The sequence below is a fragment of the Talpa occidentalis genome, unplaced genomic scaffold, assembly GCF_014898055.3.
Source record: "Talpa occidentalis isolate TD23 unplaced genomic scaffold, MPIMG_talOcc4v2.1 talOcc4.305, whole genome shotgun sequence".
NCBI classification, from domain to species: Eukaryota; Metazoa; Chordata; class Mammalia; order Eulipotyphla; family Talpidae; genus Talpa; species Talpa occidentalis.
In genome coordinates this window covers 1-13,950 of record NW_023603241.1, presented here as the reverse complement: position 1 = coordinate 13,950, position 13,950 = coordinate 1, and the positions used below count along the sequence as shown (strand labels likewise).

At 43.3% G+C, this 13,950-nt stretch overlaps 1 protein-coding gene across 1 annotated transcript; it reads right to left on the bottom strand.

Moving 5' to 3' along the window:
- Positions 1–6,200: 6,200 nt before the first annotated feature.
- Positions 6,201–9,919, bottom strand: LOC119256533 (U4/U6.U5 tri-snRNP-associated protein 2-like; the record flags this gene model as incomplete). Its single annotated transcript, XM_037524347.2, has 3 exons — positions 6,201–7,037; positions 7,727–7,813; positions 9,784–9,919. Coding segments are annotated over 3 exons (271 nt in total), but the record flags the coding sequence as incomplete, so codon positions are not given.
- Positions 9,920–13,950: the final 4,031 nt, after the last annotated feature.

Genomic DNA, 13,950 nt, shown 5'->3' with positions numbered 1-13,950 from the left:
AAGCCAGGCCTGGCCTCATTCTGATTTCCATGTGTTCAAGATACTGGCTTTTATAATTGTTTTGCTGACACTTTCATACAATTCAAAATTCAGAATAAAAAATAGGAATATAAAGTACTATAAAAGATCAACATGAAATCCTTAAACTTTCTTTAAAAATCCAGAAATCTTTGGCACAGTCAAGGGTAGACATTGCAGTGTTTAAGCATGATGGGAAGGTGACTGGGCAAACTTTCATATTGAAATACTCTGCTTGTATAAGAGTTGTCACTTTAAGATGTAAAAAGGAACTTTCTTTTTTGTCTGTTAGCTTCTAACATTTGTTTGAAATTCCATGGTGATTCCACTTCTGCTGATGTAGCCTAGTCAAAGCCCAGTTGGGGTTGCACTTGCCAGTTCTATGTAATGCAATATCTGTAACAATGCTAATAAAGTCCTATTCCTTGTATTAAAAAAGAAAAAGACACTGCTCTTTAAGATGTGCAAAAGCCATAGCCTCGCCCTCAAGGCTGCAGGACCGGGGGCCCACCTCACTCTCTTCCCTGGAGAAGTAGAGCCACACATCTTGCCTCTTACAACTGCCTCCAGCCTGCGTCCCCTCCCTACATGTCATCTGCACTCTCCCAAAGTCATCTGCACTTCTTGCTATGATGAGGTGAGGTTAGCGTACTAAAACATCAAAGGAAATAAGCCCTTGGCATTGAAAACCTAAATGCCTGGAAACACCCATTTATTTATAAAAGAAGTTTTGTCATATTTCCTATTATAAAAGGAATACATGTTTGCTGTAGAAATTACAGAATCTGCAAAGGAAGAGTGGAAACCACCCACAGTCCTAGCAGACCCCAGGGAGAACTGCAGCAGGACTTTGACACCGATACAGACTTTTTGCCATCTGCCCCACCCACCCTCCACCACACAGGCACCACAGAGAGGTTTCTACACAACCTGCTCTTGACGTCACGATGATATATATAAACTCTTGGTCTCTGAATTTGAACTTTTAAGTAGATGTGTAAATCTGTAGCAGACTATACTCTTGAGAGCCACTATTTCAATTATAACAAGGTCCTTGAGGGAAAAGTGTTTTTAAAAAAAAGTTTGGAATGGAAGAGAAAACTTCACTCAAAAGGTGAGTTTAATAGGGCCTCCCCGGTGGCGCAGCGGTTGAGCACTGGGTTGCGAAGCTGCCCGCAGCCTCTGTGGCGCCGGTTCGATCCCCGGCTGCTTCCCGGCCACCAGAGGAGGGTCCCACATGGCGCGCAGACCTCTCCTGCCGCCCGCTGCTCCCCTCAGCAGTGTACTTCGGCCCTTCTGCCTGCTCTGCTCCCCGCTCTGGCTCTGGTGAATTCTCTCACCCTCCCGCGCTTCTGACTGTACCCAGTGCATGTATAAACAAAACAAACAAACAAATAAATAAATAAATAAAGCATGCTTCTAAAAAAAAAAAAAAAAAAGGTGAGTTTAATAGTTGGTAGAAGAGAACTGGCAGGAAGTGGCCAGAACTTTGGCTCAGAGGGTGCCCGAGACACACCCAACATCCTGTGCCCACCAGAGAAAAATGAGGAAGCAGCATCCAGAAAGGAAAAACTCAAGTCTGGTTGATAGGTAGATTGGTACAATATGTTGTTACAACTTCAAGTAGTCAGCTTCATGCCCACTCAAGGACAGCGGTGGAGAAAAGTCCTCTAGGGGGCATAACGTCAAGCAGTAGTTCTGATTATTCACTATAGCAGGAGTGTGTGGCCAAGAATTACAGATCTAGACTAACTGATGGGCATTGCCAATGGCTTGGCAGGATGGTCAGGGATTCAAAAAGAACAAGATTGTAAGATTGGTGAAAAAGAAGTCTGGGAGAAGAGGTATATGGATAGACTGCTTGAATGAGGACACACTATGAATATTTGTGTTTCACATGAATGCCCACCAAAAGGCATCCATTGCAGAGGACACTTAATTATCAGGTATAGACAAATGGCATGCTCTGCAGATGTCAGTCAGCAGCCTTTCTCCAGTCACTCCCAGGGATATTCAACGGCTCATGAGCCATGGTGGTGAGGTTGGAAGCTATGCATGCTTCACCAGTTGATTTTTCCCTTCCCCTGGTTTGACAAGTACTCTGCTGAGAATCTAAGCTGCCAACTGCAAGGATTAACTATTGAGTCTTCAATGGCACCAGTCCCTGTGGGGATCAACCAGCCACCTGGTTACCAAGCTAATTACCATCTTCCATCATGGAGAAGGCAGAGATCCAAACTGGGAAGAACAGCTTATTCTGGATGTGGATTTTTCTCCCCTGTCCATGTTTCTGCCAGCACCACCATACATGGCCTCATAGAATGCCTTAGTGGCCATGACATTCCACACAGCTTATATCTGACCAACAACTCCTCACAGCAAATAAGTATAGCTGTGGGCCCATGTCTATCGAATTAACTGGTTTTATCACACTTAACATCATCTGGAAGCAGCTAGCCTCACTGAAAGGTGGAGGGGCTTACTGAAGTCTCAGTTACAGTCATACCCGATGCTCTTATTTACAGCATGCAGCATATGCTTTGAATCAGAGATTACTTAAGGTTCTTTCCCCCATAACCAAAATATACAGGTCTAGAAAATGAATGAGTGCTGAAGCAATTGAGAAATTACACTGAGCAACCTTCTTGAAGAATTTATTTCCTTCCCAGCAACTTTACCCTCTGCTAATTAGTTCCCAGGAGAGGAATGCTTCCATCAGAGGACACAAAATATGTTCCCTCAATTGGAGGTGAGACCATTACCTGGAAACTTTGGGCTTCTTATGCTATTGAAAGGGGAAGTATAATCCATTTGTCAGAGTGACTGATCCTGAAGACCAAGGGAAGATTGGGTTGCTACTAAATAATGGACGGCAAAATGAACTCTGTTAAGAAAAAGTTAATGGGGGCCTCCCCGGTGGCGCAGCGGTTGAGCACTGGGTTGCGAAGCTGCCCGCAGCCTCTGCAGCACCGGTTCGATCCCCGGCTGCCAGGCGAGGGTCCCACGTGGCGCGCAGACCTCTCCTGCCGCCCGCTGCTCCCCTCAGCAGTGTACTTTGGTCTTTCTGCCTGTTTTGCTCTCTGCTCTGGCTCTGGTGAATTCTCTCACCCTCCTGAGCTTCTGACTGTACCCAGTGCATGTATAAATAAATAAATCTTTAAAAAAAAAGAAAAAGTTAATGGAAAACTACAGTAACCAAAAGAGGGGGCGGTCAGCATTAGTCAGGCCCTTAAAAATTAAAGGTTTGAGTCACTCTACCAGTTAGCCGAAGAGCAGGCTAAAAGCAAAGTAAATAGGGAAGTGGCAGCGTTAAGAAGGAAGCAACTGGGCCTCTCTAGTGGCCTAGCGGTTAATTCTCAGAACTATCACAACAGCCCAGCCATTACCTGAGTTGGATCCTACGTATGGCACAGCTGATCTCTTCCTGTCTTGCTGGCTGCTGTCCTTAGCAGTGTATTTCACTGTTCTGTTCCCAACTCTGTCTCTGGTAAAACCTCCTACCCCCCACCCCCACACCTCTGGCCTATATCCCAGTTTTTTTTTTTTTTTTTTTTTTAAACTTTTTTTTTTTTTTTTTTTTTAATAGAGGCATGCTTTATTTATTTGTTTGCTGGTTTGTTTGTTTGTTTTGTTTATACATGCACTGGGTACAGTCCGAAGTGCGGGAGGGAGGGTGAGAGAATTCACCAGAGCCAGAGCGGGGAGCAGAGCAGGCAGAAGGACCGAGGTACACTGCTGAGGGGAGCAGCGGGCGGCAGGAGAGGTCTGCACGCCATGTGGGATCCTCCTCCGGTGGCCGGGGAGCAGCCGGGGATCGAACCGGCGCCGCAGAGGCCGCGCGCAGTTTCGCAACCCAGCGCTCAACCGCTGCGCCACCGGGGAGGCCCTATATCCCAGTTCTATGCAAAAATAAAATGAAGCAATTATAGCATTGTGACCAAACACGAGTGCTCTTAAGTAGCTTTGCTTATTTCTTTCTTCCCATTTTTACCCTATATATAACTTGTTGGAAGCTAACTTTACAACTTAAGTCTTTCGGTAACAGAATATTCAATGGGATTGTGACAGGAATGATCCCTGACATTCCATACTGTGCATCTCATTTTGGGAAAGCATGAAAATCTGCTCACTTGTCGGAAGGGTAGCTGTTTATTGTTAGGCAAAAATACAGTTGTTCTCCTTGTTGTTGTATATATGTGTACAAGAAAACATATGGAAACTGAGTCATCAAAGGGGTGGGTGGTGGCAGTCATTAATGTAGTGACGTCTCAGCTCCAAATTCACCTTCTTTGCCTTCTCTGTGAAAATGGATTTCGACACTTTAGATTTTTTTCTTGACAGCTTTGTCAGAATATGTTGCTGGTGACACACTGCAGGAAGAGCTCTGCTTCCCAGTTCTGGTGTACCAATTTGAGAGACGCATCTGTGACTTTTTCTAGCGTCGAACTCCTTCAAGATTTCCAGATGCCTGGTTGTTAGCATACAGCAGCATCACCCCAAAGTTTCAGAAGGTACTACCTTTCTCCCCAGGCTGCTTGGTAGCTTAATAAGATGCCGCCCCAGGAAGAGTTTTCTCCAACATGCTAGAAAGCAGATTTCTGACAAGTTCTAGGGCAAGAATTTCAACAAGGTCTGGATCTCACTCTTGGACACTGTGTCAGCCCTAGGGGCAGCAGCTGATGTTTCTATCTGCTGGCAGTACATTCTTAGAGTTCATTACTAGTCATACCATGGTTATTAGAATCTGTTAATAATTCTTGAAATTAAACTTTCCCTGATCCCATTATTGCAGTTTCTCTCTCCTGATTAGACACAGACTAAGCTGCCACTAAGCTTAGACTAGACAGCAGCAGAAGGAAGATGAAAAGAAGTGGGAAGATTCAAGAGGCAAAGTGGTACTGACAGGACTTATAGATGAGGCCAGGGCAGTGGGGGTAGGGGTGGAGAGAGGATAACTGCTGGATAAATTTCCAGTTTATGTAATTGGAAGGATAGTGGAACTTGTCACTTGTCACTTACATAGCAAACACTTGGGCCCCATGTTGAAGAGGAAAACTCACGAGTTTTTTTTTTTTTTTTAAAGATATATTTATTTATTTATACAAGCACTGGGTACAGTCAGAAGCGCAGGAGGGTAAGAGAATTCACCAGAGCCAGAGGGGAGAGCAGAGCAGGCAGAAGGACTGAAGTACACTGCTGAGGGGAGCAGCGGGCGGCAGGAGAGGTCTGCGCGCCATGTGGGACCCTCACCTGGCGGCCGGGAATCGAACCAGCGCTGCAGAGGCTGCGGGCAGCTTCGCAACCCAGCGCTCAACTGCTGCGCCACCGGAGAGGCCCCACAAGTTGAGTTTTCAAAGAAAGGCGTTTGGATTGACTTTAAGACACCCAAAATATATCAAGTAGGGAGTATGCACTAAAGTTCAAGAATTCAGAGAAATCTGGGATTAAGACGTGAGTCATCCCTGTAGAGGTGGTACATGAAACCATAGACATAGTTGAAATGGCCTAACAGAAAAGCAAACTGGAAGAACAGAGGATCGAGACTGAGTCCTGAGGAAATGCAACTTTCAATAGCTGGATAGAGAAGATGAGCCTATAAAGGAATTTTTTTAAAGCTACAAGCAAAAAAGAATTATCTTTAGAAAAAGTTCTTTTTTTTGTTTTTGTCAGGGGGTGGGATTTTGCTTTATTTTAGACTGAAATTTGTTTCATTGCATGATCTTTTCACAAATTGGTTAAGAATTATTTTAAGTCAATCACAGGCATTTCTTTTTTAACTCCACCACCTCCCCCCTCCCCTTATACCCCATCCTCTACCCCACTCCCCTCCCTCTTAGGCTCAGAATCCTGAGGATGTTTACATGATATCCACTGGTTTTTTAAAGTGCTTTACATTATAGAAATTTCAGGAGTGGAAATGTCCAGTATTTGTTTTTATCATTCTGACATGCTTTACTCAAGGAAAGGGTGAAGTTGCCAGAGAGGCAGAGGAGAATAAGGACAGCCTTCTGACTCTCAGAAGTACAGCGTGCAGAGCTGCACGGCTCCTGCACCGTAGGAGAGCCTGCTATGGCTGACGGGCTGCTGCCGGCAGCTGAGGCTTCAGATCTGCCACTGTGTTCAGGCCCAGGCTCCCTTCCTCTGGGTTGTTTCTAACCCATGACTGGTCCTGGGAAAGCCATTTCTACTTGATTCTTTTCACAAGCGATCTTTGCTCGGGGGCCCATGCTGGCCTGGCACAGGCAGATACTCCTATCTTCCTTCTTCCCTCACACAGCCCTGCCCTGCAGACTGAAATCGCCCACCTCCAGACTTCTAGTTAAGCACAAAATAATTTATCACTTTTAATCAGATTATTTTGTTACTGAAGAGACATATGCATCCTAACTGACACACCACTCACAAGCTGACAGTTAGCAACAAGATTGTATGACAGTCTGTAAGTTGACAGTTTGTCAGATTTATAAAAAATCTTCCCTGTCTCATGGAAAGATATAAAACAAGAGGCTGGTTTAAAAACAGGAAAAAATTTAATCCATTCCAAAAAACACACAGGGAAATGAGGAGACTGCAGGAATTATCTGTGATGGAAGGAGGACATTACTGGCTTCATGCTCTTATTCCTAGAATCCTGAGACTTTGATGCTTAAAAGAAATTATCTTGTCTTTTAGGTACGCCCAGCTACTCAGAAATAAATTACATACCTCTGTAAAAGAGTTCTGGTCTGCTAAAGCTGGAAGGGAGCTAGCAGGGCGCTAGACAGGATGGGAAAGGAGGGTCAGTCTACAGTAAACTGGTAAGAGAATGGCTGGGTGACAGTGCAGAACCCTCCAGGGGGGTGGCCCCTCTGCTGCTCTGGTGTGAACCAGGATTCATAAAAAGTGGGTTGCCCAATGAATGTTCAGTTACAGCTTCAGTTATTATTTATCATCTATGGTCAAAAGCCCTAGAGCAAAGTCCTAGACACTCCTCAAGCTCCTTGCTGGTTAGTTTCATCATTATCTCGCCTCTTCCAAATCTGTAAGAAATGAATATAACAGATATTTAGGAGCTGGTATTTATTAAATACCTCTCTGCAATCAGCAGTGGATAGCCCGCCACCCCACTTAAATATCCACCCCTTAAATATCTGCTAGCCCCCTCATGAAACTTATCTATAATCTTTCAAAAATTTCCCTTTCATCTGATTTTCATTTTCCCACCCTTCCTCTTCCTCTCCTACCTCCCATTCCAAACTTCCTTTCTGAAAAAGAACTCATAGTCAAGTCAACAACCTCAGACAAAGTGGCTGAGGAAAGTTATCTCTTGACGCAGTGAGGTTACTCATCCTTCTTACAAAGGCTAGGGCTTTTTCTTAGTTTCAGTCTTCCTTTTTTGCCACGTCCTAGGGCAGTTAGCAAGAGACGGGAGAGATAATCTGCTCCACAATCTCTCAATCCACTGGAGAAGACAGTTAAAACAATATGCTCGGTGTACCAACAGACATGCAGGAAGTGCTGTGAGTCACCAAAAGTGCTGACTGTGCCTAGGGAACTGGGGAGCGTTTGCCCACCCCTCTCTGAAAGTCCCACCTCACTCCTCAATGCATTTTCAGATCTACCACAGGTACCTAAACGTGACTCTAAGTTAACCCCACTTCCTGCCATCACTCACAATATCCCTCACACCCCAACTACTCAGCACTCACTAAGTCTGTGGCCAACCCACCTGAATGTAAGCCTCTGATAGCGTGATCATCTGGGGAAGGATGTCAGTCACCTGGAGGTCCTGTAATTCATACCATTTGCCTGTCCCCTGCAAAAGTATGAAGAGTACAGAAGCAAGGGATGCAGTCAACAAGTCAGAGAAACAACCACCAGACCATCATCAAACAAAAGTCATGAATAAAGAGGGCATGACCTTTGCTGGGCATCATTCAACTTAAAGAACAGTTGGGTATTGATCATGGCAGACTCAATGCCTGGCAAGAGTTACCTGAAGCACGACGGACTCTCAAACACTCGGTACACCTTTTTAGAACTTGGGTGGACAATAAAAAGAAAAAAACACTGATACTCTTTAGTCCTCACCTAAGAGGTCGCCTTACTGCTCAGAACGGACAGGCTAGGTGCGGTGTTAACCCATCAGAGGAATTAAAAGCAGACATTCCCACGCCCTACCCCAGAGAACAAAGCAACTGAAAGACACTGTCTACCATACTAATCCAATTCCTCTCACCTGTGAAACTAATGTGGCAAATACAACCAAAATCTACCTCACTTCCTGCTTCCATAGAGGAAAAAGAGGTTTCTGGATATGGCAGTCACTTTGGGATGCTCAACTGCCTCATCCACCCATTCTAAGAAATGCCAAAGACAAGATACTAGAGAGTACAGGTATTCTAGTATTATGGGTGTTCCACCAGTGCAAACTGTAGGAAACATAAAGAAAGCTCAAGATCGTAATCAAGTCCCTGTTCCAGTTCAAGGACCGGTTAACGGCACAGTGAAACCAAGTTTCTAGGTTCAAACCCCAATTCTACTGCTGCAAATAAATTATTCCAACTCTAGGCCTAGGCTCCCTCATCCATAAAAGATGGCATTGACCCCTGTCTTGGAAGTCTGTGTGAAGCATGTGAGATGCTATATACAGTAAGCACTTGGCATCCTTTCCAGACACAATAAAATGTCTGATAAACAGAAGCTAGTTATTATTATCCCACAATCCTAGAAGAGACTGGGACTCACAAATTAGAACAATCTGTGCTGATATTCCCTGCAATATCAATTATATCTCATGTACATGTTTTATCCATTTTCAGTTTGAAATAAATTCACAGTATTTTTGAGCTGAAAGGAATCTTTTACACCAGTGCTTCACAAATTTCAAATAAATCAGGTCTTACTAAAATGCAGATTCTGGTTCAGTTTTGGGTAGGGTCTGAGATTCTGCATTCCTTTTTTTTTTTTTTTTTTAGTATTTATTTACATATATATATTTACATCAAGATTCTGCATTTCTTTTTTCTTTTTTAAAAAGATTTATTTATTTATTTATTTATACAAGCACTGGGTACGGTCAGAAGTGCGGGAGGGTGAGAGAATGCACCAGAGCCAGAGCGGGGAACAGAACAGGTAGACTGATGAAGTACACTCTGAGGGGAGCAGCAGGCGCGGCAGGAGAGGTCTGCACACCATGTGGGACCCTTGCCGGCGGCCGGGGATCGAACCAGCGCTGCAGAGGCTGCTGGCAGCTTAGCAGCCCAGCACTCAACCGCTGCACCACCAGGGGAGGCCCAAGATTCTGCATTTCTAACAAGTCTGGGATTACATAACTGCAAACCTCCAACAATGTCAACACTGCTGAACTGAGGAGCCCATATTAGGTGCCAAGTTCTAAGGTATGACAGTGGTTCTCAACCTTAGTTGCACACTAGTCACCTTTGCAGCATCACACTGCCTGGGTGCCACCTCCAGGTAATCTAATGCAGAGTCTTTACCTTGATGGACATTTTGGGCCCATATGCTGTGGGAGGGCTGCCATGGACACTGTTAGGAGCTTCTGCAGCGTCCCTGGTCTCTATCCTGGTTGAAAACCACAGGCATCAGGATTTTTTAAATCTCTACAGATGAGTCCAATGTGGAGCCAAAATTGAGAATCACTGCCTTAAACTAAACACTGACAGCTCTATTAGATGCAGAATCCCAAAGTCAAGGCCAAGAAAGCACAAACAGAAAGCAGCTGCCCTCTAAAATACCAACAGTACAGCTGTTTTTGCCACTTACATGATGAAGTACATGGATCCGGTAGGAGCCCTCCGAGGGCTTGCCATCGTGAACAATGTTGGCAATGAGGTCATAAGTGGTATTCTTGTGTACTGCCTGTACTTCTTCAGACAAGTATTCTCTCAGATCCACATTTCTGATGTAAAAAAAATGAGGCCAAAAGATCAGACAACAATGTTAAAGAAACTACCCTACACAAATGGACCACAAGGCTGTTAAATGCTATTTAGGATGCTGGATCCAGTGAGGTTTTCAGTCATGGAACCCCAGACTTGTGAAAATTCACATAATTGGCCATAAAATAAGAATTTCCAGTCAAAATAGAAAGCCAGGATCTTTGGGAAGAGCATTTTTTGAAACACATGTCTAGATGTCAAACATGCAGGGCCTAGAATCTGCAGGCTTGAAACCGGAATCTGGGTTTGGCCATTTCAGAGCTGAGTCTGAGTTTAAACAAGCTATACACCTCAAGGTTCTCCTTGTTAGAATGGCAGTGATGGTCTCCCCTGAGATGGCCAGGATAAAGTGAGACAACTAGTATGACTGCCTCACCCTCCACCCTAGCTCAGAATAACAGTATACAGGCTGCACCAAGTTTCTGGCCTAAGGCCCTGCAAGTATGATCACATGATTATGTGGGGTACCATGAGACTAATCACTGTAACAATCTCAATGACAAACCAAAAAGATCTGATTGATTTTTTTCTTCTGTTTTCTGGGACCTCACTTCTGTATTTAATTGCTTCCCACTTTATCCTGTTCTGATTAATTAACAGATTAAGTAACAGAATAGTTACAAGGAACAGAAACCCACCCAAGGTAGCTTAAGCACAAAGGGAGAATTGTTGGATCCAGGTGCCAGAGAAGCAGCAGGATCCAAGAGAGGGTCCCTCTTTCCCACTTGCCTTTGACATCAACTTTATTATTCTCATTTCTTTAATAGCGTGGCTCTCGCTTCTTTATGTGACCCATTTGAACATACCAGTTCCCAAATTTCTCAGTCCTGGTTGTCAAAAGAAACTATTTACTGAGTTCCTTCAATTGGAACTTAAACATATCAGATTTGTTTTTAATATCTGAATATTCACTTTCAGATATAGAAAAGCATTCTTGACATACCTCGAATTAAATCTCTCACTACATTTTAGAAGTTGGATTCTGTCAAAGTTATAAACGTATACCACGTAATACACTGCAAATACACCATGTAATATGCTGCAAAATAACATTCTATAATAAATGCTTACTGTGAAGACTCTACAAAGACAACTATTAAGAACTTTCAAATATTAAACAGGGAAACAGACTGGTAACATAAGAGAATATGTTGGCTACATAGTTTAAGGAAAAATAAATCCTGCCACAGCCTACAAATATTCATAAAAATTTAAATAAGACAAGGTAGAATAAAAGAGATTCTATCACATTTCTAATCTCTGAAATTGTCCGATGTGCTACCATTCATAACCTGTGACACAATTACATGAAAACATGAAATGCTAACTGGTTATTTCCAGTGGTCACTTTTATTTATTTATTTTTAAAGATTTATTTATTTATGCATACAAGAACTGGGGTACAAGCCAGAGGTGTGGGGGGTAAGAGGATTCACCAGAGACAGACTGGGGAACAGAACAGGCAGGCTGACTGAAATACACTGCTGAGGGGAGCAACAGGTGAGCCAGGAAAGGTCAGGTGCGCCATATGGGTAGCTCCCTGACCAGCCGGGGATCAAACGTGTGCTGCAGAGGCTGCAGATAGCTTCACAGATTGCGTCTTAACCCACTGTACCACCAGGGAGGCCCTAGTGGTCACTTTTAGATATACAGCTTTGAATTTTAGACTCTGTATATATTACCTGTAAAAATACAGAAAGTTTCCCGTGCAAGCCAGTGGTAGTAAAAAAAAAAAAAAAAAATGCAACTTCTCTTTAATTATATTATGTAACTTTCTATGTGTTAGTGATAGCTACTTATTTCTACAGACTATATAGAATAAAATAAATAGTTAAAGGCAATTTCAATGAGTCTTAAGAAATCCATGTGAGGCCCAGAAAGAAAACTTTCTGCTAGCTGCTAAAAGCAGACCACTGGTGTTACTTCCTCCCAGTTTTAACAACAGTTGTCTGAACTAACCTGAAGAGTCCTAGGGAAATGTTCAGGAGTGTTTATACTCAAGTTCTCATGACTAAACCAAAACTGTGTAGTGGCAAATGGGAATGAACACACGTTGAAACATTTTGTCTAGGAAAAAGAGGCAAAGGAGCAAACCATACTCATCTCCCAACCAAAATAGTCCAACTCAGAGAAGACCTACTTAGCTGAAAGTGACACCTTTTTTTTTTTTTTTAAGATTTATTTATTTATTTATACAAGCACTGGGTACAGTCAGAAGTGCAGGAGGATGACAGAATTCACCAGAGCCAGAGGGGAGAGCTGAGCAGGCAGACTGATGAAGTACACTGCTGAGGGGAGCAGTGGGTGGCAAGAGAGGTCTGCGCACCATGTGGGACCCTCACCCAGCGGCCAGGGATCGAACCGGCACTGCAGAGGCTGGGGCCAGCATCGCAACCCAGTGCTCAACCACTGTGCCACCAGGGAGGCCCTGAAAGTGACACTTTAAATCTGGGCTCCAAAAGCCCTGTCTCCAAATGAGCAGAGGACACCTAATTGCAGCAAATCTGATAAATCGCTGTTAAAATGTTGTGAATAAAACAGAATCAGTAACTGGGGACTTTGGATTATCTAGAACCCTATCTCCTTGAAAGAAATTATAGAAACTATACAATTACATTATCGTACAGGTTTCCAAAATTAGCCACACAATATGATATTCCCTAAAAGGCTGGCTAGTTAAGAGGTAATCTTTTCTTAACTTCTCCAAAGTAAGTTTTCTGAAAGACAAACTGCTGAAGTCACAGTTACCAAAAACCTAAAATGCAACTGGTGGCAAAATAACATGCTCCAGGCACAATATAAAAGAAACTAAGGAAATACCTGTGGTGACTGATCAGGAACTATCAACACATAGTCCTTCTTCCTCAGCAACTGCCCTAGAGTCAAGAGACAGTTCTTCCTGCCAGGAAGACTGGTGACTGGCAATTCACAGGAGTCAAATTCTTAAGTAAAACCCTAAGCCTTGGACTTTCAGAGAAAGCTCCTCTATGGGAGCAAGAACAGGTGTCGATATCCTCCAATTTCATTCTATTTGTCACACAAAAAATATACTAAAGAAAAACAGGAAGACAAGTATGAGAAAATAAAAAAATAAATTTTCCTATAATCCTAATTACAGAGGGTTTCTCTCCTTAGCCCCCACCATTCTCAGATGCTTGGTGATTATAGAAGAAGAATAAAATATTATACCTTGAAGAATCCCAGGGTTCATATAGTCCAAGTCTCATTTTATCCATAAGCAAATATATACAGACCTAAGTTCTCTTTAATTTTTGCTACTACCCTCTCACACATTACACGAATGAAAAACTAACTGTTTACAAAGGAGAAAATGGCAGTCCTGCATAGGCTGGGGAATTGGATAATGGAGGTGGACAGAGAGAAGAAAAGAAAAGAAGAGATGAGCATTTACCTGTTAGAGGGCCCAAACAATTTTATGCAGGTTTAAAAAAATAAATACTGGGGCAAACATGTTAATCCTATTTTTTTTTTTTAAGATTTGTTTATTTATGCATACAAGAACTGGGGTATACGTCAGAGATGCAGGGGGTGAGAGGATTCACCAGAGACAGAGTGGGGAGCAGAACAGGTAGACTGACTGAAATGCACTGCTGAGGGGAGTGGCAGGTGAGACAGGAGAGGTCTGTTGTGCCATGTGGGTAGCTCCCCAGCCGGCTAGGGATCAAACTCGTGCTACAATGGCTGCAGACAGCCTCATAGTGCTGTGCTTAACCCCTTGCGCCACCAGGGAGGGGCGCATATTTTTTCCAAATCCTTTTCAGTAAGAAACTGTCTCAGGGCTCTACTCTGATCTTACCTAATGCCAGCACAGAGTTACACTTCTTCTTACCAGTCCTGTCATCAGTTTTCTCCATGTTCTCAGAAATACATTCTTCAGAGTTTGAAAAACCATGTCTCTTGAGAACTGAAAACCAACTGTCTTACCCCAAATGGGTTTTGGCAGGAGCCTTCTGCATTAGAAGGAAGCAAA